A 27,837-nucleotide genomic window follows, 5' to 3' on the forward strand; every position below is an offset into this window, starting at 1 on the left:
CCCCTCCATTCCTCTGCCTCTGCTAGTCCCCTCCCCAGCAGATTCAGCCTCATGGCTTTCACCCGCTGAGGCTGAGCCTGCATTAGCGAAGGAAAGAGGACAACGACTGTACGGGTGACCGAGATCACCACACAGGTTACACCTAATCTGCCCTGTACAGGATGCGGCGAGATGGCCGACACCCCCACACAACGCACACTTCTGCACCGTGCAGTTTGCGCTGAAATGTGTGGGGTCACCGCACCTGTGACACAGCTTAGGCTGCCCCCGGTAGAAGATCAGGATCCGATCCCTCCCCAGGAAGGCTGATGAAGGGATGTGGGCGACTGAGTTACCTGAACGTCTCAACTTCACCATGAAGGTCCAGGCCCCTGACCATACTCGTCACGATTTTTCTCTGGTAATCCAAGTACCTCTCCATAACGATTCATCCAGGTCATGATGTCAAAGCAAGATAGTGATTCGTTATGGGTAAGAACGGTCACTTTCTTGAGTTCGCTCTGGCGGGACACTGCTTGCACAGCAAAGTCCCGCCACTCGGGCTCGTTGTATCTCAGCTCATAGTTGGACCAGAAGAGCTCAAGCCCCTCCGGCCGAACAAAGCTGATATCAAACTCAGATGTACCATAGGGATGGATCAAGGCAAAGATGTCAGCTGCCTTGAAGTCCATCTTCAGCAGCAGCTCAACTACCCGTGCCCGAGGGGGACACACATCACTGCCACGCCACCGAAGACGGACCACATTCCTACGGTTAGCACCCGGCCCGGTTGTCGGGAGCGACCATGATGTCTCCCTGCCTCTTTGCTCTCGGAAGGCAGACAGGCCGTGCCTCTCTATCCAAAATGACAAATCAACCTCCTGCCCCGCTACATTGATCGTCCTTTCTCCCTTCTGTAAGGCCTGCAGGAGGCGCCGTTGCAAAAAGCCGTCCCCAGAGCCCAGAGACGAGGATGATGGAACCCTACTTCCCCCAGCAGCGACACTGGCATAGCTCTTAACGGGGGCCGCCACTGGGGGAGCAACCGGACCAACCCCTGCACCCACCTCATTAACACTACCCACCTCAGCCGCGCCACCCACACCACCAGTCACTCCATCACTCACTCCCATAACTGGTAACGGTTCTACACCACTCACACCATTCACATTATCCACCACAACATTACTGACACCATTCACACTGGCTGGACCAGCACCAACATCAGGGGACATGACCACCTCCGCATCTTCGGGCACAAGGGACGGGGGTCCCCTCGCAGAGCATCGCCCAAAGGGGACACTAACTCTTGTCACACTTGTGCCCTCCGCATCATCGGTAGCAGATGTTATTTTACTTTTTCTGTTGCTTGGTAACATTCCCCGCTGCTCTTTAGCCGGTGTGAGGCGCCGCTGATCTCCAGTCTCCACAGAATGTGCATTATCCCCAACACCGACACAAAATAATACTTTTTGTTTGGGAGGTTCGGAGCCCTCAGCCTCAGCGACCCCTCCACATTGCCCCCGCCTCTCAACTGAGTGATCAGCAGCGACAGCATGAAGAGGCGCCGAGGCACCGGAAGCTGCCACCAGTGCCGGGCTATCCCCCCCTCCCACTGGGGGACGCACCACAGCACTGGATTTTGATGTTATCGCCACATCCGAGCCGCCCTGACTGTCCGGCCTTGCGGCCGATGCCTCCTCTGCTCCCCCACTGTTACCACAAACAGAGACGGAGCCCATCGCCACATCAGATGTCACACCTGTAATCTCCCTGCACCTTTGCACCGGGTCCACAGCAGAACTCGGGGGGGGTTTGGGTAGCAGGGCTTGCACAGTGAGCTGACCCTGCGCTGTGCCCGGGGGGTGTACAGGGAGGGGGGTAAAGATGAATCTCACCTCTTCTTGCTGCTTTGGCTTGGTCTTCTTACTCTTCCTCCGGCTGCTCTCCCCAGCGGCTTCATCACCAAAAGAAAAGTTCTCCATGCGCACTGGGGACTCGAGCAGCCGGATCTCTGCCATGAGCGCCCCTCCCTGGCTGCCGGTGTCACTGTCCTCCCCCGAGCGAGGTGTTACTGCTGGCTGTCCTGCAGGGGGCCCACTGCACGAGGCCTGCTGATCTTCCTGCAGGCCGCCAGGTGTGTCCTGCAGCTCGTCATCATCATCATCATCCTCCTCCACCTGGCTCGCAGACTGCAACCCCTTCAGCCTTTGCTCTCTGTTGTCAGCCATTTCTGAGAATCTGTCATCATTTAAAAGTTTTTCTTTAAACGGTCCGCTATTATCACAAATAAAGGTCTTTCTGGAATCCAGCTTTGCAATCTCTCCTTTTAGGCGATTAATCTCACCATTTATCTCCATCTTGCGCTTCTTTTGCGCTGTAACAGACCTGGCGCGGGCACATCGCAGCTCCTCCCGGAGCCTCCTGATGGTCTTAGTCGCCTCTTCATACTCACAGAGGTGGCTCTGGACCCGGGAGGCATAGGTGGACAAAGACTCCCGGGGCCCCTGCACCGCCCAGCCTCCCCCCGCATGGTCAGCCTTACCTCTGTGAGCACTCCGCTTCATGTCTCCAGCCCCGGAAGGACCGCTGTCACCCGCACCGACATCCAGCTTCTTGCTGCGCCTCTTCACACTAGACTCAGGGGGAGCAGGAGCAGTATTACTACGACTCCTGGTGGAACGTCTCACCCCTGAGTCCTCCATAGCGTTGGCCGGTTCCTGGCTACCCCTGCCCACCGCCGGCCTGGCCCGGGAAGCAGGAGCCTGGGGCTTGCCGCTCTGGCTCATGCCTGGAAACCCACCCCCTCCCTGGGAAGTGAGAGAGCAGGCCCCAGGTGGAGGTGGATTATTCCTGGAGCTCAGAGCAGCAGCAGCACACAGCCTCTCACAGCAACAGACAGCTAACGATGTAACGAGCTCCAGAGATGCACTCACTATCTGCTGCTGGTGCAGTCACTGTGTACATACATGACATTACTTATCCTGTACTGATCCTGAGTTACATCCTGTATTATACCCCAGAGCTGCACTCACTATTCTGGTGCTGGTGCAGTCACTGTGTACATACATGACATTACTTATCCTGTACTGATCCTGAGTTACATCCTGTATTATACCCCAGAGCTGCACTCACTATTCTGCTGCTGGTGCAGTCACTGTGTACATACATGACATTACTTATCCTGTACTGATCCTGAGTTACATCCTGTATTATACTCCAGAGCTGCACTCACTATTCTGCTGCTGGTGCAGTCACTGTGTACATACATGACATTACTTATCCTGTACTGATCCTGAGTTACATCCTGTATTATACCCCAGAGCTGCACTCACTATTCTGCTGCTGGTGCAGTCACTGTGTACATACATGACATTACTTATCCTGTACTGATCCTGAGTTACATCCTGTACTATACTCCAGAGCTGCACTCACTATTCTGCTGCTGGTGCAGTCACTGTGTACATACATGACATTACTTATCCTGTACTGATCCTGAGTTGCATCCTGTATTATACCCCAGAGCTGCACTCACTATTCTGCTGCTGGTGCAGTCACTGTGTACATACATGACATTGTCACTGTGTACATACATGACATTACTTATCCTGTACTGATCCTGAGTTACATCCTGTATTATACTCCAGAGCTGCACTCACTATTCTGCTGCTGGTGCAGTCACTGTGTACATACATGACATTACTTATCCTGTACTGATCCTGAGTTACATCCTGTATTATACCCCAGAGCTGCACTCACTATTCTGCTGCTGGTGCAGTCACTGTGTACATACATGACATTACTTATCCTGTACTGATCCTGAGTTACATCCTGTATTATACCCCAGAGCTGCACTCACTATTCTGCTGCTGGTGCAGTCACTGTGTACATACATGACATTACTTATCCTGTACTGATCCTGAGTTACATCCTGTATTATACCCCAGGGCTGCACTCACTATTCTGCAGTCACTGTGTACATACATCTCAGGCTCAGCCCCTTTATCTAGGAAGGAATAAGATTCTCGGTTATTATTTTGTAGTTTGATATATAATCCCAGCATAGATACATCTTATACACAGCACAGGGTTGCAGGAATCCGCCATCATACACATACATAATACAGTGTAACACCCCCGGACCTCCGCTGCTCTGCAATAACCCGTAGTCCTGAGGAAGCATCGAGCTGTTACTCTAGTTTTACACTTTTGTTCAATCACTGCTTAAAGGGAGGCCGTCCTAATAAATACCACGCCCCCCCGAGTCAGCACAGCAGGAAGGTCTCGCTTTACAGCCTCTCGTAATGTAAGTCAATGGTTTGGACTCAATCAACCGTTTTACACAATAGGAAATCATCAAGAGGCGTGTCTTGGGTGACCACTCCCACAGCTGCTCCTACTATCTTTAGGGGCAGCGCAGGATTTGTCATGGTAGTCTTATTTCATAGACAGACTGACCAGTTTTAAGACCCCACAAGTCATCGTAGACTTTCTAGCGGACGTATAGTGTCCAAGTAAACAGCAATTGATCAAAAGTGGACATCCCCTTTAAGTACCTTTATTTCTTTTATAGAAAATAAGTGAAATACACAATTTAGATAATAAATATATTCTGCAATGTGACAGTAACGGGCTCAGGGGGTCTATACCCCAGTTGATCGCTGCTGCCCCCTGCTGGACGTAGCACTACGTGTCATAGGAATGTACCACTCTGCAGGACAGGGGGAGCCGCCCACGTCTGAGCCCTAAATCCAGATCTGTGACTGCTCAGGAATGTACAGTATACAGTATAGAAGGTATACAGCCTTCACTATATATGAGGTCATAGGGTACATCCCTTTAACCTTTTACAGAATGCTGCACCCCTCCCCATGCACCGCAAGCAGCTACTAATACACCCATAATACCTCCCAAATATCACATAGTAAAAGCTCTTCATACGCAGGAACCGCAGTGCAGGGAATATGTAACAAAGACAGACAAAGGGTTAATCCAGCATGAGAAAAACAGCGCCACTCTTTTCTATGGTCATATATGGTATTGCAGCATTCAAGTAAACAGCGAGTAGTGGTGCTTTAATAGAAAAATGTACCCAATCCTGAACAATCCCTTTAAAAGGAACCTGTCAGCAGGAGTGACCATACAGACTGCAGCCAGTGATATGTATTGTCCCTGGAGAGATGTGTAATGAGACCTCTGTGTATGGTGTAAGTAGCAGCAGGACTGTGATATATGAGGATTTTAGCTTCTCTAAATGCACTGGGGTTGTGTCCTCACACTGCTTTGCTCTGCGCTCTCTGCAGCCAATGTTAGGTATTTAGGCGTTTATGTTGTTGTAGCAGAACTGTGAAATCTGAATTTATATTCCAGCAGTGGAAAGGGGGTCCTCACACTGCTGTGCTCTAAGTTCTCTGCCTTTCTTCACAGCTCCCCCACAATCTTACTTTTAGTGTTTGCAGCAGGCTACTACAACTTTTAATTGGATTATAGGAAAGGGACATTGGAGCATGCTGCTCAGTGCAGAGAGCACAGCAGTGTGGGGACCCGCCCTCAGGACACTTGGAGATGATTTAACCCTGGAATATATTTCACAGTCCTTCTGCTACTAACAACATACACAAATATATAATTACACATCTCTCCAGGGACAACTCTGCTCTATGCCACTCTGGCTGCAGAGAGCAAAGAGCACAGCAGTGTGAGGAAATGTCAGCCAGAAGCTGCAATTCCAGAATATAAATCCATTAAATCCACAGTCCTGCTGCTAATAACACACACACAAAGGCCTGATTACACATCTCTCCAGGGACAATACCTAAGCCTTGCACGCAATATGTCTGGTCACACCTGCTGACAGGTTCCCTTTTAAGTACCATAAAACTTTCCAATATTCCAGTAGAAAGTTGTGCTCAGATTCTAAAAATATCCAAACTTGTATTTTCTGTCTTTGGAAGAACAGGGAGTGTTTTCTCCAGTGTGTATCCAGAAGAAGACCTTCCATAAGCTCCTCCTAGAGGACAATTAACACTGAACCGTAATAAATAAGGAATATTTGGAGGCACCTCGGGCAGGTCGCCGCCTGAGGCACAGAAGGCGGAGCTAAGAGGATAGTGCAAGGCTAAAATGCAATTAAAAAAACTCTTCAAGTTTTTCTTTGGTCGGCAGAACATCTGGAATACTTTGGTGGTCATTCATCGTCCTTATCTAGGGTCTCCTCACTGTCGCTGCTCTCCTCCTCTATCCTGGAGTGGAATCCCGCCAGGTCCAGATCCAAGAAGGTGGTGAGAAGTTTTGCCACCGCTTCCACATCACTGGTGGAGGAACAAGAGGAAGAATCAGCTGAGGAACCTCAACGCTTTCAACTACCGTGAAGTCACCACTCAAGAACTACTTACCTTCTACCTCCGAGTACCGCGCTCTGCGTGAGAGGGTGGGAGATGCCCGTCACAAGACGCAGGACAATGAGGTAGCCCTTGCCGAAATACCGCACCTTCTCCTCCTCAACGTTCACGTCTCGGATCTCTCTGATAAGAACCACCACTAGGAGGGACATGGACATACATGGGCATCAGTAGAGGTCCATCAAGAAGCTCTGGAGATACAACTGGCCTTGATACTTCAGCCTCACTACCTACCTTGCTCTTCGCCTCCATTACAAAACGTGAGTATTTTCTTGTACAAGTTGAAGGTCTTCAGGACGGCCTTCCCCGCCTTCTTGTCAAATATGGCTTCCTGAGAGAGAAGGAGAACGTCAACGTGATGGTTCATCAATGGCAACACTAGAGGTCCATCCACCTCTCCCACTGTCACATCTGATAGCTCTGCCTTGTTCACACCTGGTGCCTTCATGTCAGCCAATGTTCCCACTATCTGGTCACTACCCAATTCTCCTTATATAAGGCACCTGACCCTACAGGAAGGAAGGTGCCTGAGCAATGACGTTCCTAATGTGATCATTCCTGTGAGGATCTTCTGGGTTCTTCTCGACTTCCGTTGACCCAGGCAACTAAGGATCTTCGCCCTACCCAATTCTCAGTGACTCCTGGTTATGTAAGGCACCTAACCCTACAGAAAGGAAGGTGTCTGAGCAATCAAGTTCCTAATGTGATCATTCTTAGGAAGATCTTCTGGGTTCTTGTCTGCTCATAGTTTTCAGATCCTGAGTTTCTCAACTACAACTTCCGTTGACTCTGGAAACTAAGGATCTTCGCCCGACCCAATTCTCAGTGACCTCTGGTTATGTAAGGCACCTAACCTACAGGAAGGAAGGTGCCTGAGCAATGAAGTTCCTAAAGTGATCATTCCCGTGAGGATCTTCTGGGTTCTTGTTTGCTCATAGTTTTCAGATCCTGACTTTCTTAACTACTCCAGTTGACCCCAGCAACTAAGGACCAGCCTGACCTTAAACTATGCAAAACTTCTATCCAGACCTCGGCTTGTACCTCCAGACTGTTTGTCTGACCCATGATGCATCACACCAGTGTCTCTTGGCCCTAGACTGACCATCACTGGAGAAACGTCAAGAGGTGGCAACCTGGTGGTCTCCCTGAAGCAAAGTCCAAAGGGGTTGAAGGGTAAAAACCAGGAAGGTCACTTAAACAACCCCCTTAGGAGAGGCCCAAAGCCAAATTGGTTACAAGATAAAGGCCAATGTACGTCTATAGGACCTCTCACCGCACCTGGGTCCCACCACACACTCCTGGTCTACAGAACAAATCTGGGCAACTGTGTCCTCATCTCCTCCTGCCCGTCAGATGTTGGCAGACCCATCAATGACCGGTGTCTAGGGGGAAACAAGCAAAGATCTCGTCTCACCTCCCATTCCTCAAGATTCTGGAGGGCCACGAAGAGGCAGCCGGCCACGTAGAACAACTTCCACGCCCACGAGTCTAGAGGTGGAAGGAAACGGGACGGAAGATGTTCAGGACACCAGGACAATGTGTGACAGATCATATATAGAGGAGCCAAGATGGACACTCACTGCCCCTCCAGTACCTACCTGAGCTGTAATAGGCTGCGGCCAAACCCACCGAGGAGATTCCTGCAGGAAACAAGGTTCTTATTATGTTACGGGACCAATAACAGGAAACAGTCAGCAGGACAAGTCTGACCCGACCTACTGATGGTCTCCATGTAGACTACTTACCCACTAGTAGGGACCACGAGCGGATGCTGGGATTCCTCTTCAGGTGTAGGAGGGTCCCAGTGCGGTTCTCTACCTGCATGTACATGACTGGGCCGGACCTGGGGGGAGGGGATGGACATGATGACGGGTCACAGGTACCGGCAGAGATCCCCCCCACCTCCTGACGCAAGGACACAGCAATATCTATACACCAGGCTCCTGCAGGGTCCTAAAGTCCACACTGTACAATCAGCCTCATGTGAACGCACCCCAAACCTTCCACGCGGCGCCTCGGCTCCAGCCCCCGGGACGTTACTGGTGGTGAGAATGGGGAAGACAGAATAGGGAAGTGACAGGGAGGTGACCCGTCCCCCGGGGAGGGGGGGGGCCTCACATCGGTTTCACAACTACGGGCCCGGCGGGTGAAGTGTTAACTGCAACAGCAACCACAGAAATGACTACCCCCATCATTTCCGATCACTGACCATGTGATGCAAGGAGCCCCAGACCACGACCAACCCCGAGACTGGAGGAGTCAGACATATACAGCTGCGGTCTGATGCCAAACTACAACTCCCAGCATGCTCCAGCTGTCAGGACTTGTGCAACATGCGCAGCGTCATCTCAGCATCAGGGATTGGGCAATAGTGTGCCGAAAGCTGCAACCACGCTGAGAGTAGTAGTCCCTCCACATCCCACAACAACTTCTGTATACAGTCTCTGTACATGCTGAGAGCAGTAGTCCCTCCACATCCCACAGCAACTTCTGTATACAGTCTCTGTACATGCTGAGAGGAGTAGTCCCTCCACATCCCACAGCAACTTCTGTATTGTCTATGTACACGCTGAGAGTAGTAGTCTCTCCACATCCCACAGCCCCTTCTGTATACAGTCTAGGTACATGCTGAGAGTAGTATTCCCTCCACAGATACTTCTGTATACAGGGCGGATACACTGTAACAACACTGCAGCTGTTCCCTCTCTGCCTGTTCTACAGTTCCCAGGAACTTCCTGCTCGACTCTCTGTATAACAACAGCCGCCACATACAGGAGATCCATCATACATCACCCATGTCACCCACCTTCCTGGCTGCACCTGAAGCTCCTCACTGCCCGAGTACACGCCGCGCCCCAGGGCATGCCGGGATATGGGATGACCCACCCAGGCGTCACATTCATGAAGCTATACCACTACTGACCACTAGATGGCGCTGCATTTGTTTATCATCTCATGTTGTTCCAACCTTGACCACTAGACGGCGCTATATAACTACAATTTTCATGCACATCCCAATAAAGGCCACCAGGTGGCTCCGTAGTGCAATACCGCTACTGAACACTGGGTGGCGTAAAAGACCTACGTGTCCAAATCAGATTCATCTTGCAATACCAACGCTGGACACTAGATGGCGCTATTAGCCTTTATTTAACCTTCAGTATTGGGGGTCTGTTCAGGTCACACTCATGTACTCAACACCAGAGGGCGCTCCATCGCCATCATTCATAATTATCCCACTAGTGAACACTAGATGGCGCCGCATCCAATAAAAAGTACTAAAACTTGTTATATTTAGCAGGGCTGCAGAGCATTCTGGGAGCTAAGCTCACTGCACTATAAATCCTCATCTGGACGAGTAACAGCGCCCCCTACCTACCACGTCACGTTATGTGGCGCCCGGCTCCCGTCACGTTATGTCAATAATTTACATTAATCACATGACCTGGTACCCGGTAGCTGCGTTAACGTCATGTGTTCTGAGGAGAAAATATCATAAGATATTGTCTTCCTTACTGGAGACATTTTGTGTGAGTCGTGCATATAGAAGTACGTGGTTTGGTCTTCAAAAAAATGGCGGCGAAGGGGCGGGTAAAAGGGGCGGGGATTGAGGAGGAAATTCACTTTCCTCTTCTTCTCATTGGTCGGGGAGTTGTCAGTCACAGTGGAGGAGAGTCCGGGGCAGGAGAGAATGTGAGAAGGAGCCGGAGAGCGACAAAGGCCGAGAGAGGAGAGAGCGGAGAACCGGCCCCGGGACCATGAAGTGCGAGAACTGCACCAAAGCGGTGAGAGCCCCCCCAACATGGCGGACACTTAACCCCTCACCACCCGGGTTATGTCATGTCACACAGAGAACATCCACAATGTGACATTAACCCCTGAGCGTCCGGCGCTCATCACACGTCTCCGTCAGCCGCCCCTTTAACTGCGCTTTTCCACCTTATATCCGGAATTTATTGATTTCCGTGTTTAACTAAAAATGAAAAATTCCACTATTTGGCGCAAGTCGTCTCCAAACGTCTCATCGTCTGCGTCACCGAAGGCGAAAATCGTATCATACGTATAAATGTAAACATCTGCGAGCGAGAGACAGCGGAGGACGCGGCCGCACACTTCATTCCCAGTTATTTTTTATTATTTCAGACTTTTTTTGTCGGTTTTGTTTCCTTATTTTTTTTTTAGAATTTTTTTTCTTGTTTTTTCCATCAAGTCCAAAATAAAAAAAAAACTTTAGTAAAACGTTTGGTGACCCCTCCAGTCAAATTGTGGAGCGATTTCCTGACTTGTTTAGAGCGGGATTTTTTTATACATTTTTTTTATTATTATTATTTTCTGCTTCTAGTTTATTTTTGTTCGCCCCCGTCTCCTGCCCCGGGCGCCCCCCCGTCTCTTGCCCCGGGCGCCCCCCCCGTCTCTTGCCCCGGGCGCCCCCCCCGTCTCTTGCCCCGGGCGCCCCCCCCCGTCTCTTGCCCCGGGCGCCCCCCCGTCTCTTGCCCCGGGCGCCCCCCCCGTCTCTTGCCCCGGGCGCCCCCCCCGTCTCTTGCCCCGGGCGCCCCCCCCGTCTCTTGCCCCGGGCGCCCCCCCCGTCTCCTGCCCCGGGCGCCCCCCCCGTCTCTTGCCCCGGGCGCCCCCCCCGTCTCCTGCCCCGGGCGCCCCCCCCGTCTCCTGCCCCGGGCGCCCCCCCCGTCTCCTGCCCCGGGCGCCCCCCCCGTCTCCTGCCCCGGGCGCCCCCCCCCGTCTCCTGCCCCGGGCGCCCCCCCCGTCTCCTGCCCCGGGCGCCCCCCCCGTCTCCTGCCCCGGGCGCCCCCCCCGTCTCCTGCCCCGGGCGCCCCCCCGTCTCCTGCCCCGGGCGCCCCCCCGTCTCCTGCCCCGGGCGCCCCCCCGTCTCCTGCCCCGGGCGCCCCCCGTCTCCTGCCCCGGGCGCCCCCCGTCTACTATTTACATGTTTGTGTTATCACGTTACGTGCCATAATGTGTTTTGGTTGGTTCTGATCCTTCCGGGTCGGCCATTTGTGGACCTCTGGTTGCTTTGGGTTACGTCCCGTATCTGTCCGGTGTTTTATGGCCTCCGTGTTGGATTGGTGACCTCGGTGCAATGACTGTTCACATCTGGGCTTCTGTCACAGGTAGTTATGAGCGGACCCGCAGTTTTTTGTTCGGCCGGGGGACCCGGATTTATTCCCATCTGAACAGCCATTCTGACAAATTGACGCCCCTTGCTACTAGCCGTGGTCACAATCGGATCAAAATTACGGGTCGTCTTCTCTCTAGTCTCAGGTTCCATCACTTCCTTTAGCAGTATGTGACAGACCCCATTATCAGTCCGGGGGTCCACCAGGGGACACTGTTGTGGGTCAGATCCGTCACTGTGTTGTGGTTTCTATACTGGACACAAGGGAGGTGTGAACAGAATGTGACCACTGATGGACCATACCATTAAGACCTACCGCAGGGGGCGGGCTATAAAATCTTTTCACTATGGATATGTCCTACACATATAGGAGACCCCCACACCATGTCCGCCTGTAGGTGAAGGGTCCGGTGTAACTGGAGACTATTGTTTTGTTCCCAAGTTCATGTCGCAAAGTGATCCCTCCGGTCACTAAATATTTTTGTCAAAGGTAACGAGGAGGAGGGGGGGAGGGGGACTGCAACTATTTTGCAAGGGGCTGGGTGATCGCTGCGTGTCAGGTGACCAAACACATCCCCTCTAATCCCTCTGTTCCTAATACGCTTGCGCTCTGTGTTTTATTTTTGAAAATTTCGAGGAAAAAAAAGTAACAATATTTTTAGATTTTTTTATTATTATTATTTTAAGAGGGGACACAAAGTTCTGTTACAACGAGGAGCCGGGGAGCGCGTGTGATCCGGCAGCGAGGCGGTAACCTGATAGGGGACTGCGTGTGACACGGGACTTGTCCTACAACCGAGATTATTCTACTTGTATTTCAGAGCCATCAATTATGTATGAATGTGACTTATTGAGACTAAAACTTCCCTAAACTTTAAGGTTTTTTTGTTTCTCCTGGACAGGAATGTAGCAAGAAGAAGAAGAGGAGCGAGGATGACGCGGAGCTGTCCGGGCCGCTGCCTCCGGAGGATGGAGACGAGGTGAGAGCGAGGGGGAAGGGGGCGCCGCTTATCTCAGACCTTCCCCAGGAGCAGCCGTTACACGCCCAACCCCTGACCCTTATCTGTCCCCCTCACTACTCCCTCCCGGAGCACAGACTCAACTCAGAAGTGATAAGAGAATTTCTTTGAAATATTTTGTTTTCAGAAGAGCGAGTTCCATCGTCTGGCCGATGCCCGCATCTTCCTCAGCGATTGCCTGGCCTGTGGGAACTGCGTGACCTCGGAGGAAGGCACCAAGATCTTCGCTCAGAACCAGAAGGAGCTCTTCAAGGTTCTAAGTCTCAATAAGGTATCGTGAAGCTTTTCCCTTTAACCCCTTGTTATGGGGTTAACACTAGTTTTATTATGTGACATCCAGAGCTGCATTCATAATTCCGCACGGTAGCGTCCATGCGCTGGGCACATTTTTAGAACTCGGATCATACTATGGAGGGACCATCCCTGTAAATAGTTACTAGGGGTGTATAAGTTTTTCACGTGTTTATTGAACGCAGCTCTGGATGTGATTGGAGTATAATAAGAATCATTAGATAAGTCTTTAATTTCATCTTTATCTTCTAGAAGTGTGACACTTCCCTCCATAGACTGGTGGTGGCTTCGGTCAGTCCACAGTCCGTGCCTTATTTTGCTGTCAAGTTCCAGCTGTCGGTCTGTGAGGCGGCCCGGAAACTCTGTGGCTTCCTCAAGAGTCTTGGTAAGTCCAGGTGAAGGTTGTACATGATGGTTTCATATGATGATCATACTCATCAGTTTTAAATATATAATCTGCCAGTGAATGGTCCTTGGGGGTAGATGTTGTGGCCCATGGTGGTGCGTCTGGGCTTGAGGTGATGGTGGCCCTGGTGGTGCGTCTGGGCTTGAGATGATGGTGGGCTCTGGTGGAGCCCTTGGCTTGAGGTGATGGTGGGCTCTGGTGGAGCCCTTGGCTTGAGGTGATGGTGGGCTCTGGTGGAGCCCTTGGCTTGAGGTGATGGTGGGCTCTGGTGGAGCCCTTGGCTTGAGGTGATGGTGGGCTCTGGTGGAGCCCTTGGCTTGAGGTGATGGAGGGCTCTGGTGGAGCCCTTGGCTTGAGGTGATGGAGGGCTCTGGTGGAGCCCTTGGCTTGAGGTGATGGTGGGCCCTGGTGGTGCCCGTAGCTTGAGTTGATGGTGGGCCCTGGCGGTGCCCGTGGCTTGAAGTGATGGTGGGCCCTGGCGGTGCCCGTGGCTTGAGGTGATGGTGGGCCCTGGTAGTGCCTTTGGCTTGAGCTGATGGTGGGCTCTGGTGGAGCCCTTGGCTTGAGGTGATGGTGGGCTCTGGTGGTGCCTTGGCTTGAGGTGATGGTGGGCCCTGGCGGTGCCCGTGGCTTGAGGTGATGGTGGGCCCTGGTGGTGCCTTTGGCTTGAGGTGATGGTGGGCTCTGGTGGTGCCTTGGCTTGAGGTGATGGTGGGCTCTGGTGGTGCCTTGGCTTGAGGTGATGGTGGGCTCTGGTGGTGCCTTGGCTTGAGGTGATGGTGGGCCCTGGTGGTGCATTTGGCTTGAGCTGTTAGTGGGCTCTGGTGGTGCCTTTGGCTTGAGGTGATGGTGGGCTCTGGCGGTGCCTTTGGCTTGAGGTGATGGTGGGCCCTTAGGCTTGAGCTGATGGTGGGCCTTGGTGGTGCCTTTGGCTTGAGGTGATGGTGGCCCCTGGTGGTGTCCTTTAGCTTGAGCTGATGGTGGGCCCTGGTGGTCACCTTGGCTTGAGTTGATTGTGGGCTCTGGTGGAGCCCTTGGCTTGAGGTGGTGGTGGGCCCTGGCAGAGCCCTTGGCTTCAGGTGATGGTGGGCCCTGGTGGTGCCTCTGGGCTTGGTGGGCCTCAGGGTAGATGTTACATCTCTGATGCTTCTGTGTTCCAGATATCGGGCTTTGTTGGACCTACAGACATGAGACGACAAGCTCTGTTACTGTCTTGGGGTTCACATCACAGGTTCTGTTGGACTGAACTAAAAGTATTTTGTGTTCTTCAGGTGTCAGTCATGTGTTTGATACGACAATCGCTGCTGATTTTAGCATCTTGGAGACCCAGAAAGACTTCATCCAGAGGTTCAGACGGCAGTCACAGGACGAGCACGCCTTCCCCATGTTCGCCTCCGCTTGTCCCGGTAAGAAGCGTTAATACTGCGCCCCAGATACTTCTACTCTGCCCAGCAACATTGTAGCATCATACCAGTCATTATAGGGTTAACCACTGCTATGGCCTTGTGACTGCCGTGACATCATGGCCGCCTGAGGCCAAAACTACAGATAAGCTCTAGAAGTGTTTAGAAAGTGCTACAGTGACGAACCTCCAGCAGTGCAAGGACAGGAATAGCCCGACTACTGCTGAGTCAGCAGGGTCCTAGTGGCAGCTATGTGGTACTGCAGCGCTGGCCCTGTGGGTGAAAGGTTAATCTTTCCCTGTCCCCAGCTCATGTCACATGGGCAGAGAATACAGAACTGTGAAGCGCTGGCCCCTTAAAAAAAAAAAAAGTAACCGTTTGGACTGATTGGACGCCTTGAACCAGAGCTGCAGTAAAGTAAAAACACATTGTAACAAAGTGTCAGCTGTGAAGACAGATCCAGGTTTTCAGCTACGACAAACCCAAGTCATTTATTCTGCCAGCAATGTATAGGAGAGGAAAATCCCATTGATAACCGCTCTGCCCCAAAATAGAATGAACAGTGGTAGAAGAAGTGAATCTGCTGATGAAGGGTTAACAACACTAAAAGCGAAAATCTGCAGAAGTAATTCACAGGAAAACAATGACACAGCAGAATCTTACAGGATCAGAAACAGACATGGGAGGCCGCATGTTACCTAATACCATGTAATCATTACACGATGTACCGCCAACCCTCCCCCATAACTACTACTGCCTGCATGTCATGAGTCAGCAAAAAGATCAGAGATGATGTAGAGAGACTTCTCTGTCAGCACTAACAAGGATCTACTGTAATACTGCCCCCTATGTACTACACTATAACTAATATAATACTGCCCCCTATGTACAAGAATATAACTACTATAATACTGCCCCCTATGTACAAGAATATAACTACTATAATACTGCCCCCTATGCACAAGAATATAACTACTGTAATACTGCCCCTATGTACAAGAATATAACTACTATAATACTGCCCCCTATGTACAGGAATATAACTACTATAATACTGCCCCTATGTACAGGAATATAACTACTATAATACTGCCCCCTATGTACAAGAATATAACTACTATAATACTGCCCCCTATGTACAGGAATATAACTACTATAATACTGCCCCCTATGTACAGGAATATAACTACTATAATACTGCCCCCTATGTACAAGACTATAACTACTATAATACTGCCCCCTATGTACAAGAATATAACTACTATAATACTGCCCCCTATGTACAAGAATATAACTACTATAATACTGCCCCCTATGTACAAGAATATAACTACTATAATACTGCCCCCTATGTACAAAAATATAACTACTATAATACTGCCCCCTATGTACAAGAATATAACTACTATAATACTGCCCCCTATGTACAAGACTATAACTAATATAATACTGCCCCCTATGTACAAGAATATAACTACTATAATACTGCCCCCTATGTACAAGACTATAACTAATATAATACTGCCCCTATGTACAGGAATATAACTACTATAATACTGCCCCCTATGTACAGGAATATAACTACTATAATACTGCCCCCTATGTACAGGAATATAACTACTATAATACTGCCCCCTATGTACAGGAATATAACTACTATAATACTGCCCCCTATGTACAGGAATATAACTACTATAATACTGCCCCCTATGTACAGGAATATAACTACTATAATACTGCCCCCTATGTACAGGAATATAACTACTATAATACTGCCCCCTATGTACAAGAATATAACTACTATAATACTGCTCCCTATGTACAGGAATATAACTACTATAATACTGCCCCCTATGCACAAGAATATAACTACTATAATACTGCCTCCTATGTACAAGAATATAACTACTATAATACTGCCCCCTATGTACAAGAATATAACTACTATAATACTGCTCCTATGTACAGGAATATAACTACAATAATACTGCCCCCTATGTACAAGAATATAACTACTATAATACTGCCCCCTATGTACAAGAATATAACTACTATAATACTGCCCCTATGTACAGGAATATAACTACTATAATACTGCTCCTATGTACAGGAATATAACTACTATAATACTGCCCCCTATGTACAAGAATATAACTACTATAATACTGCCCCCTATGTACAGGAATATAACTACTATAATACTGCCCCCTATGTACAGGAATATAACTACTATCATACTGCCCCCTATGTACAGGAATATAACTACTATAATACTGCCCCCTATGTACAAGAATATAACTACTATAATACTGCCCCCTATGTACAAGAATATAACTACTATAATACTGCTCCCTATGTACAGGAATATAACTACTATAATACTGCCCCCTATGTACAAGAATATAACTACTATAATACTGCCCCCTATGTACAAGAATATAACTACTATAATACTGCCCCCTATGTACAGGAATATAACTACTATAATACTGCCCCCTATGTACAAGAATATAACTACTATAATACTGCCCCCTATGTACAAGAATATAACTACTATAATACTGCCCCCTATGTACAAGACTATAACTAATATAATACTGCCCCCTATGTACAGGAATATAACTACTATAATACTGCCCCCTATGTACAGGAATATAACTACTATAATACTGCCCCCTATGTACAGGAATATAACTACTATAATACTGCCCCCTATGTACAGGAATATAACTACTATAATACTGCCCCCTATGTACAGGAATATAACTACTATAATACTGCCCCCTATGTACAGGAATATAACTACTATAATACTGCCCCCTATGTACAAGAATATAACTACTATAATACTGCTCCCTATGCACAGGAATATAACTACTATAATACTGCCCCCTATGCACAAGAATATAACTACTATAATACTGCCTCCTATGTACAAGAATATAACTACTATAATACTGCCCCCTATGTACAAGAATATAACTACTATAATACTGCTCCTATGTACAGGAATATAACTACAATAATACTGCCCCCTATGTACAAGAATATAACTACTATAATACTGCCCCCTATGTACAAGAATATAACTACTATAATACTGCCCCTATGTACAGGAATATAACTACTATAATACTTCTCCTATGTACAGGAATATAACTACTATAATACTGCCCCCTATGTACAAGAATATAACTACTATAATACTGCCCCCTATGTACAGGAATATAACTACTATAATACTGCCCCTATGTACAGGAATATAACTACTATAATACTTCTCCTATGTACAGGAATATAACTACTATAATACTGCCCCCTATGTACAAGAATATAACTACTATAATACTGCCCCCTATGTACAGGAATATAACTACTATAATACTGCCCCCTATGTACAGGAATATAACTACTATAATACTGCCCCCTATGTACAGGAATATAACTACTATCATACTGCCCCCTATGTACAGGAATATAACTACTATCATACTGCTCCCTATGTACAGGAATATAACTACTATAATACTGCCCCCTATGTACAAGAATATAACTACTATAATACTGCCCCCTATGTACAGGAATATAACTACTATAATACTGCCCCCTATGTACAAGAATATAACTACTATAATACTGCCCCCTATGTACAAGAATATAACTACTATAATACTGCCCCCTATGTACAAGAATGTAATGACTGAATGTAATTCCTCCTGTGTCCTGTAGGGTGGGTGCAGTACGCGGAGCGGGTCCTGGGTGACTTGGTGACACCGCACATCTGTACTGCAAAATCCCCGCAGCAGATTATGGGGTCACTAGTGAAGGGATACTTTGCATCGCAGAAGGTGAGACGCAGATCCCTACAAGTTGCTGATGTGGTGATATCTCAGGTCTCTGATTATTTCTTCTTCTTTTCCAGAATTTGTCCCCTGATAAGATTTTCCATCTCGCTGTTGCTCCGTGTTATGACCGTAAGATGGAGGCTCTCCGGGAGGATTATTACACGGAGCTGCTGAACTGCCGGGATGTGGACTGCGTGCTGACCTCAGGTAGGGGGCGCCGCTGAGTACACGGAGTCAGGACCATGCTTATCCTATGCCTTAAGTCTGTTGTATGGACCTCCCCTTTAAGATATGGCGGAACTTAAAGGGATTTCCTTCTTCTTGCAGGGGAGGTGATGCAGATTATGGAGCAGAGGAACATTTCGGTGAAAGAAGTTGAGGAGTCGCCTCTGGAGGACGTGTGAGTGATGAGCCGGGACCTGTCCCGATATTTCTGGGGGCGGAGGGGAATCCTACAAATTATTCTGGAAAGTTGGGTGACTACCAATATGGCCGCCAGTGTGATGACGACCTACTGGAGGCACAGCTGAGGCTCCTCTATGTGATCCGGGAGTCCCATGGGGTAATCTCCCCAGATCATGTGGACGCCACGCGCTGCAGATACCGCATGATTGCCGTCTAATCCTGGCACCGCTCCTCGCCCGCTCAGCAGGTTGATGTTTAACCCTTGTTATCGGCCACTTTCACTTTTCCTCTGATTTACAGGGGTTTTTTTGTTTTCGTTGATGGATGTTGGTGCTATGACCCATTTAAAGGCACAGCCACCTATTATTTAGTTAGTTGTACACACACACAATAGATGGCGTTGATGAGCTGCGATCTTGTTCTCCATCATCCTCCACCACATGATGGCGCTATCATACCAGGAATCAGCATCCGTGGATTTTTGCATTATGTGCGCTTCTTTATTATGACTAATAAAGTTTAATGACAGCGCCGTGACCCCTGCACCTGCAGAGCTGTAACACCCCCTCCCCCTCTGACCACATCACTAATCATCTAATAATTACCGCTGTTAATGCTAATTCAGTAATATAATATCAGGACATGGATAATGATTTACTGGAGTGAACAAATACTTCTCTATATCAGGGATGTATTAATAGTGAGTGCTGCTCTGGAGTATAATACAGGATGTAACTCAGGATCAGTACAGGATAAGGAATGTCATGTATGTACACAGTGACTGCACCAGCAGCAGAATAGTGAGTGCAGCTCTGTGGTATAATACAGGATGTAACTCAGGATTAGTACAGGATAAGTAATGCCATGTATGTACACAGTGACTGCACCAGCAGCAGAATAGTGAGTGCAGCTCTGGGGTATAATACAGGATGTAACTCAGGATCAGTACAGGATAAGTAATGTCATGTATGTACACAGTGACTGCACCAGCAGCAGAATAGTGAGTGCAGCTCTGGGGTATAATACAGGATGTAACTCAGGATCAGTACAGGATAAGTAATGTCATGTATGTACACAGTGACTGCACCAGCAGCAGAATAGTGAGTGCAGCTCTGGAGTATAATACAGGATGTAACTCAGGATCAGTACAGGATAAGTAATGTCATGTATGTACACAGTGACTGCACCAGCAGCAGAATAGTGAGTGCAGCTCTGGGGTATGATACAGGATGTAACTCAGGATCAGTATGGATAAGTAATGTCATGTATGTACACAGTGACTGCACCAGCAGCAGAATAGTGAGTGCAGCTCTGGGATATAATACAGGATGTAACTCAGGATCAGTACAGGATAAGTAATGTCATGTATGTACACAGTGATTGCACCAGCAGGAGAATAGTGAGTGCTGCTCTGGAGTATAATACAGGATGTAACTCAGGATCAGTACAGGATAAGTAATGTCATGTATGTACACAGTGACTGCACCAGCAGCAGAATAGTGAGTGCAGTTCTGGGGTATAATACAGGATGTAACTCAGGATCAGTACAGGATAAGTAATGTCCTGTATGTACACAGTGACTGCACCAGCAGCAGAATAGTGAGTGCTGCTCTGGAGTATAATACAGGATGTAACTCAGGATCAGTACAGGATAAGTAATGTCATGTATGTACACAGTGATTGCACCAGCAGGAGAATAGTGAGTGCATCTCTGGGGTATAATACAGGATGTAACTCAGGATCAGTACAGGATAAGTAATGTCATGTATGTACACAGTGATTGCACCAGCAGGAGAATAGTGAGTGCTGCTCTGGAGTATAATACAGGATGTAACTCAGGATCAGTACAGGATAAGTAATGTCATGTATGTACACAGTGATTGCACCAGCAGGAGAATAGTGAGTGCAGTTCTGGGGTATAATACAGGATGTAACTCAGGATCAGTACAGGATAAGTAATGTCCTGTATGTACACAGTGACTGCACCAGCAGCAGAATAGTGAGTGCTGCTCTGGAGTATAATACAGGATGTAACTCAGGATCAGTACAGGATAAGTAATGTCATGTATGTACACAGTGATTGCACCAGCAGGAGAATAGTGAGTGCATCTCTGGGGTATAATACAGGATGTAACTCAGGATCAGTACAGGATAAGTAATGTCATGTATGTACACAGTGACTGCACCAGCAGCAGAATAGTGAGTGCAGCTCTGGGGTATAATACAGGATGTAACTCAGGATCAGTACAGGATAAGTAATGTCATGTATGTACACAGTGACTGCACCAGCAGCAGAATAGTGAGTGCAGTTCTGGGGTATAATACAGGATGTAACTCAGGATCAGTACAGGATAAGTAATGTCATGTATGTACACAGTGACTGCACCAGCAGCAGAATAGTGAGTGCAGTTCTGGGGTATAATACAGGATGTAACTCAGGATCAGTACGGGATAAGTAATGTCCTGTATGTACACAGTGACTGCACCAGCAGCAGAATAGTGAGTGCAGCTCTGGGGTATAATACAGGATGTAACTCAGGATCAGTACAGGATAAGTAATGTCATGTATGTACACAGTGACTGCACCAGCAGCAGAATAGTGAGTGCTGCTCTGGAGTATAATACAGGATGTAACTCAGGATCAGTACAGGATAAGGAATGTCATGTATGTACACAGTGACTGCACCAGCAGCAGAATAGTGAGTGCAGCTCTGTGGTATAATACAGGATGTAACTCAGGATCAGTACGGGATAAGTAATGTCATGTATGTACACAGTGACTGCACCAGCAGCAGAATAGTGAGTGCAGCTCTGGGGTATAATACAGGATGTAACTCAGGATCAGTACAGGATAAGTAATGTCATGTATGTACACAGTGACTGCACCAGCAGCAGAATAGTGAGTGCAGCTCTGGAGTATAATACAGGATGTAACTCAGGATCAGTATAGGATAAGTAATGTCATGTATGTACAGTGACTGCACCAGCAGCAGAATAGTGAGTGCAGCTCTGGGGTATAATACAGGATGTAACTAAGGATCAGTACAGGATAAGTAATGTCATGTATGTACACAGTGACTGCACCAGCAGCAGAATAGTGAGTGCAGCTCTGGGGTATAATACAGCATGTAACTCAGGATCAGTACAGGATAAGTAATGTCATGTATGTACACAGTGACTGCACCAGCAGCAGAATAGTGAGTGCAGCTCTGGATTATAATACAGGATGTAACTCAGGATCAGTACAGGATAAGTAATGTCAAGTATGTACACAGTGACTGCACCAGCAGCAGAATAGTGAGTGCAGCTTTGGGGTATAATACAGGATGTAACTCAGGATCAGTACAGGATAAGTAATGTCATGTATGTACACAGTGACTGCACCAGCAGCAGAATAGTGAGTGCTGCTCTGGAGTATAATACAGGATGTAACTCAGGATCAGTACAGGATAAGGAATGTCATGTATGTACACAGTGACTGCACCAGCAGCAGAATAGTGAGTGCAGCTCTGTGGTATAATACAGGATGTAACTCAGGATCAGTACGGGATAAGTAATGTCATGTATGTACACAGTGACTGCACCAGCAGCAGAATAGTGAGTGCAGCTCTGGGGTATAATACAGGATGTAACTCAGGATCAGTACAGGATAAGTAATGTCATGTATGTACACAGTGACTGCACCAGCAGCAGAATAGTGAGTGCAGCTCTGGAGTATAATACAGGATGTAACTCAGGATCAGTATAGGATAAGTAATGTCAGGTATGTACAGTGACTGCACCAGCAGCAGAATAGTGAGTGCAGCTCTGGGGTATAATACAGGATGTAACTAAGGATCAGTACAGTATAAGTAATGTCATGTATGTACACAGTGACTGCACCAGCAGCAGAATAGTGAGTGCAGCTCTGGAGTATAATACAGGATGTAACTCAGGATCAGTACAGGATAAGTAATGTCATGTATGTACACAGTGACTGCACCAGCAGCAGAATAGTGAGTGCAGCTCTGGGTATAATACAGGATGTAACTCAGGATCAGTACAGGATAAGTAATGTCATGTATGTACACAGTGACTGCACCAGCAGCAGAATAGTGAGAGCAGCTCTGGGGTATAATACAGGACGTAACTCAGGATCAGTACAGGATAAGTAATGTCATGTATGTACACAGTGACTGCACCAGCAGCAGAATAGTGAGTGCAGCTCTGGGGTATAATACAGGATGTAACTCAGGATCAGTACAGGATAAGTAATATGTACACACATTGAGCCAACATTCAGTTTCCTATCAGGTCATGTACATGCAGTGACCTTCTATTTGCAGAGTTTGGGTGATGTCCATGATTTCCCGTGTGACACTTCTTGTTACATTCCTGTTAGTGGTTTTGATTTCCTCTTTCTGCGTCCTATGTGATGTATTTGTATGTGACTTGCGGTCAGTGGGGGAGGGGCGGTGTAGTGTATATCACATCAGATGACGTCTTACATGGATGTGTTTCTCTCTATTAGATTTGGAGGTACCACGTGTCACTTTGTCCGCCACGAGGGCACCAGCTCGGACGGTTACCTCGCACACGTCTTCCGGCATGCCGCCAAGGAGCTGTTCGGGCTGGAGGTGCAGGAGATCACGTACAAGACCATAAAGTAAGTCTATTTATATACACGTGTATACAGGAGTACAGGCGCCGCGTATACACAATATTCTGTTGTTCTCTGTTATCAGCCATTTCCAATATTTTTTTTTTTATTATTATTATTTTTTTTGTCATTTAAAGGAACAAAGACTTCCAAGAAGTGAGCTTAGAGAAAGACGGAGAGACCGTGCTGAGGTTCGCCGCCGCCTACGGCTTCCGAAACATTCAGAATATGGTACTAAAGCTGCGCAAGGGGAAATTCCACTATCACTTTGTAGAGGTCTTGGCTTGTCCAGGAGGTGAGTCCCCCAAAAAGAACAATCATTCATTTTTTTTTTTTTTACAAATGGAAATTGATTAATTTGTAAAAGAAAATCGTCTTTTAAAGGGGTGGTCTGCTCATAGGAGGGGGTGGGGGCGGAGCTTCCATAATGGGGGAGGGGAGATCATCCACTAAAAAACAAATTGGACGAGGGCTTCTCAATGGGGTCGTCTTCTGGACAGGTTATACTGTAGTTTTATTATATACCCCTTGTTCATGTGAGGCCCAGTACAGCCTGGATCAGGAGTTGAGCCCCGTTCCTGGTGCTTTAAACCTCTCAGATGCCTCACTCAATGGCAACCGCAGCATCTAAGGGGTTAGATGGGGGATGGGTTTTCTCCATCGCCTCATTGGTATTTGAATTGAGCAAAAGTTATCAAAAACATTAAAAAAATAATCTGGAGACCTTTAGTATCTACATTTCGGTTATGTATGAGGGTGCAGCCGCGCGTTCCGTTTTTCAGATACAGTTTTTGATGTCCAAAACGGGAGTGGAGTGAAAATAGAGAAGTTACTCTTCTTAATGATAATCCGCACCCATTAGGATCCACACCGGCTTTTGGCTTCAAAAACTGCATCCGAAAAACTGAACGTGTGGCTGCAGCCTTAAAGGGGTTGTCAGGGCTAGCCTAAAATGTGCACGGAGGTGTAACATTAAACCAATCTATATCTCCACATTCCAGCCCGGTTCCCTTACCCCCTGGTTCTAGGCCTCAACTAGACCGGAAGTGATATATTTGAGGAAATCTCCCATAAAATCCATCCTGATAAAGCAGGGACATTACTCATAGATCCAGGCACCGGGACTGTGGTATCTTCTTATATGTGTTATCCATGGCCTCCTTCCTTCTATAATCAACTCTTAAAATTATGCCAGAGCCCCTCCCCCTCACACAGTGGGAAAGGGACGGGACTGTGAATCTGCTGGAAACGCCCCCAGAGCCCTACAGGCTTATTAGCATAATTCTAAAAGTTGATTTTAGAAGGAAGGAGGCCACATATAAGAAGATACCACAGTCCCAGAGCTATGAGTAATGTCCCTGCTTTATCAGGATGGATTTTGACTGTAGATTTCCTTAAACGCTTTTGTTTTCATGATGTAAAGTTAATGGGGGGAGATTTATAAGAAGTGTCTGAGGTCAAACTGTTCTATGGAAACCAATCAGAGCTCAGCTTTAATTTTTATAAACAGCTGTGGGAAAATGAAAGCTGAGTTCTGATTGGCTGCCAGAACCGTTTTAGATAAATGTCCCCCATGTAATGTTTTTCTAATATTTTTTTTATTTCTTCTCTCAGGTTGTCTGAATGGGAAGGGGCAGGCGCAGTCAGTGGACGGTAAACCAGAGCGGGTGCAGCTGCAGCAGATGGAGGCCTTATTCACCATTGTGCCAGTCCAGAGCCCGGAGCATAACCCTCACATACAGGAGCTGTACAGCACGTGGCTGGAAGGAGAGGAATCCCAAAAATCCCGAGAGACGCTACATACCAAATACGTACCCGCCGCTCAGAGCGCCGCCCGCCTGGACATGAAGTGGTGAAGGCCGGCGGTGGGGTTACAGACTGTTGGACTGGCGGTGGGGGGGGAGGCGCGTCCTCGTTGCAGTTGAATTCTACGTACGTCGTCTATGTGTCGCGTGACGTAATAACGTGCGTGCGGAGCCGTCCCTCATCAGTGTCGCCCCCTCCATCATATCGTTTGCTGCTAGATCCACTCATAATGGGGTGTCTGGGGGGTGTGTCTGGGGGGGTGCATGTCCGGTAACCCCTTCAGTGCCGGCGTCTTGTCTCTTATTTATACACCACCTGCCCACCGTCATCTGTCGTGATAATCTGCAGATATTTTAGGTACCTAATATTAACCTGACGGCTCCTTTTGGTAAAGAGTTTAGTTAGTGTTTTATTTTATTTTTTATTTAACTTATTTTTTTATTTTTTTTTTCTTTCCTATAGTCAGTGAAATATTTGGCCCTAAAATATCCGAGGATTATCATCCATGTCTGAGCTGTAAACCGTGTCAAGATTACATTTTTTAAAAAAAAGCTTTAATTGACTAAACCCCTCCCAAAAAAAAAAAATTCTGAAAATTAAAAAAAAATAAACAATGCGACGGTATCGCTTGGCTTTGCGATGACTATCCTGATGATGGCATTGTTATGTATGACATTTTTATGTCTTGTATTTTTTTCCTGTTAATATAAGAAAAAAAAAAACATCCATAAAAAAATTTGAAAAAAAAGTGGGTGTCTCCCATGAAGACGGTAAAGGGGTCCTGGCCAATAATATCTAGAACCCCTACCCCCAGCACTTGTACCTACAAGGATCTAATACGATGTACGTCTGCAGCTCCGCTCATCGTCTTGGTCGCTCTTCCACCATAGATGGTGATTTTTATGTGGTTTTTTTTTTTTCTTTTTTTTTATTTAATTAACAAACCTTCCCTTTAAAGGGTGGCGCATATTAAGTCCATGAACAGATCCACGTTTCCTATATCTTGGGTCCATGATCCCCTGCTCGGTGCGATCTCTGCAGCATCTGCCTCCCTATACACGGTAATCCACTGATCGGGGGAGAGCCACACCCTCAACCCCGCCCAGTGTTGGACTGGGTTTCCTTAGACCAGAGAATATAAATTTGGGGGCCCACTCTACATTATTCCCCAGGAAATATACTCTAGCAACCTCCAAATTGTGGTGTTTTCTGATGGACCCATGGGGTTCAGTATTGGGTTGAGCCAGGGCCCACCGGAGGATCCTCTGGTACTCTGGTGGGCCAGTCCGACACTGACCCCGCCCCTTCCATCAAACCCTAATTTTTGATATGTCCTCAGCATATAGGCCATTATTTTTAGTCTGTAGTTTCCTTTTAAGGCCAGACAACCCTCTTATGTTCTGGTACCTCCTCACCTCTATAGCGTAAAGGATTATGGGATCCGTCATCAACTTTCATAAATTAAAAAATGTGTGGGCTGTCATGTGGCAAAAAACATTTAAATGTGTTTTTTTTTTTTGTTTTTTTTACTAAACAAAAATAAATGCTGCTTTTTTTATGTAATATAAAAGCTTTACTTCCTTTTTTTTGTTTTTTCCTTTGAAAAAAATCAAATTAGCCCTTAAAGGGAGAATTGTATCATTTAAAATTTTCTTAAAATCCCTCCCAAAAAAAAATATTGAAAAAAAATAAATAAAATTATAAAAAGTGACCTATCGAGAAGATGAAATGCTCCCTACTTTGAGGTATCATCAGTTTTTCTAAATCAACTTTTACCTCATGGTTTTATGTGGATTTTGTGTGTTATGTTTTTGGTTTTTATGTTGGTCTGTGTTTTTGTTTCTGCATTAAATAAAAAAAAAATGAAAGCCTTCAAAAAAATCTTTGTACTTGTGTTTTGTGAATGTCGCATGTTGACCGGTCACAGGAAGTAGGAGGGGCTCGGCCAATCAGAGAGATCACCGCTACCAATGATTGGCTGAGGGGTAGAACTATTTTACTTGCTCATGGCAACCAATCAGATCTCAGCTTTCATTTTTCCACAGCAGTTTATTAAATCAAAGCTGTGCTCTGATTGGTTGCCTTGAGCATCTAGAACAGTTTTGTTGTCAGACCTTTCCGATAAATCTCCTGGTTTCTGTCCATCTCCTGACATCACAGGAAGCAGAAGGAAACCGGTAGCTGCTCAGCCAATCAGATATCACTGTTACCACAACCGATTGGCTGAGTGGCCTACACTTTTTCTTGCAGGGTCTGGAGACTCGCATCAAGTGTGTTAGTGGAAACCCCCTTTAAGGTCACAATTAATTATTGTAAGTGGTCATTTCGAGGTCCTGAAGTTTTGGCCGAGAAGCAGCACAACATTGAGATCATGTGACCAGGGCGGCCATATTGTAGCCCCTACCTAATCCATATATGTGTGGCCAGCTCTATGGGAAGAGCAAGTCATGACTCCATCTTTTCGACAAGCTCACTCCTTACTTCCTGCATATCATAATACTGCCCCCTACAG

The 27,837-nt window shown here is 47.3% G+C and overlaps 2 protein-coding genes across 2 annotated transcripts; one reads left to right on the top strand and one right to left on the bottom strand.

Moving 5' to 3' along the window:
- Window positions 1-4,966: 4,966 nt before the first annotated feature.
- Window positions 4,967-9,301, bottom strand: CYBC1 (cytochrome b-245 chaperone 1). Its single transcript, XM_072112597.1, has 7 exons — window positions 9,187-9,301; window positions 8,126-8,223; window positions 7,979-8,020; window positions 7,795-7,868; window positions 6,615-6,711; window positions 6,375-6,519; window positions 4,967-6,290 (listed from the first exon to the last, which is right to left on the bottom strand). The coding sequence occupies exons 2-7, from the start codon at window positions 8,208-8,210 to the stop codon at window positions 6,167-6,169; spliced, it is 567 nt and encodes a 188-aa protein (XP_071968698.1). The 5' UTR covers window positions 8,211-8,223; window positions 9,187-9,301; the 3' UTR covers window positions 4,967-6,166.
- Window positions 9,302-10,021: 720 nt separating this feature from the next.
- NARF (nuclear prelamin A recognition factor) lies at window positions 10,022-26,853 on the top strand. The gene is made up of 11 exons (XM_072112598.1): window positions 10,022-10,165; window positions 12,414-12,491; window positions 12,658-12,801; window positions 13,074-13,206; window positions 14,499-14,633; window positions 18,360-18,478; window positions 18,553-18,682; window positions 18,803-18,875; window positions 23,391-23,525; window positions 23,657-23,814; window positions 25,134-26,853. Exons 1-11 carry the CDS (start codon window positions 10,139-10,141, stop codon window positions 25,373-25,375), a joined length of 1,374 nt encoding a protein of 457 aa, XP_071968699.1. The 5' UTR covers window positions 10,022-10,138; the 3' UTR covers window positions 25,376-26,853.
- Window positions 26,854-27,837: the final 984 nt, after the last annotated feature.

The sequence above is a fragment of the Engystomops pustulosus genome, chromosome 6, assembly GCF_040894005.1.
Source record: "Engystomops pustulosus chromosome 6, aEngPut4.maternal, whole genome shotgun sequence".
Lineage (NCBI taxonomy): Eukaryota > Metazoa > Chordata > Amphibia > Anura > Leptodactylidae > Engystomops > Engystomops pustulosus.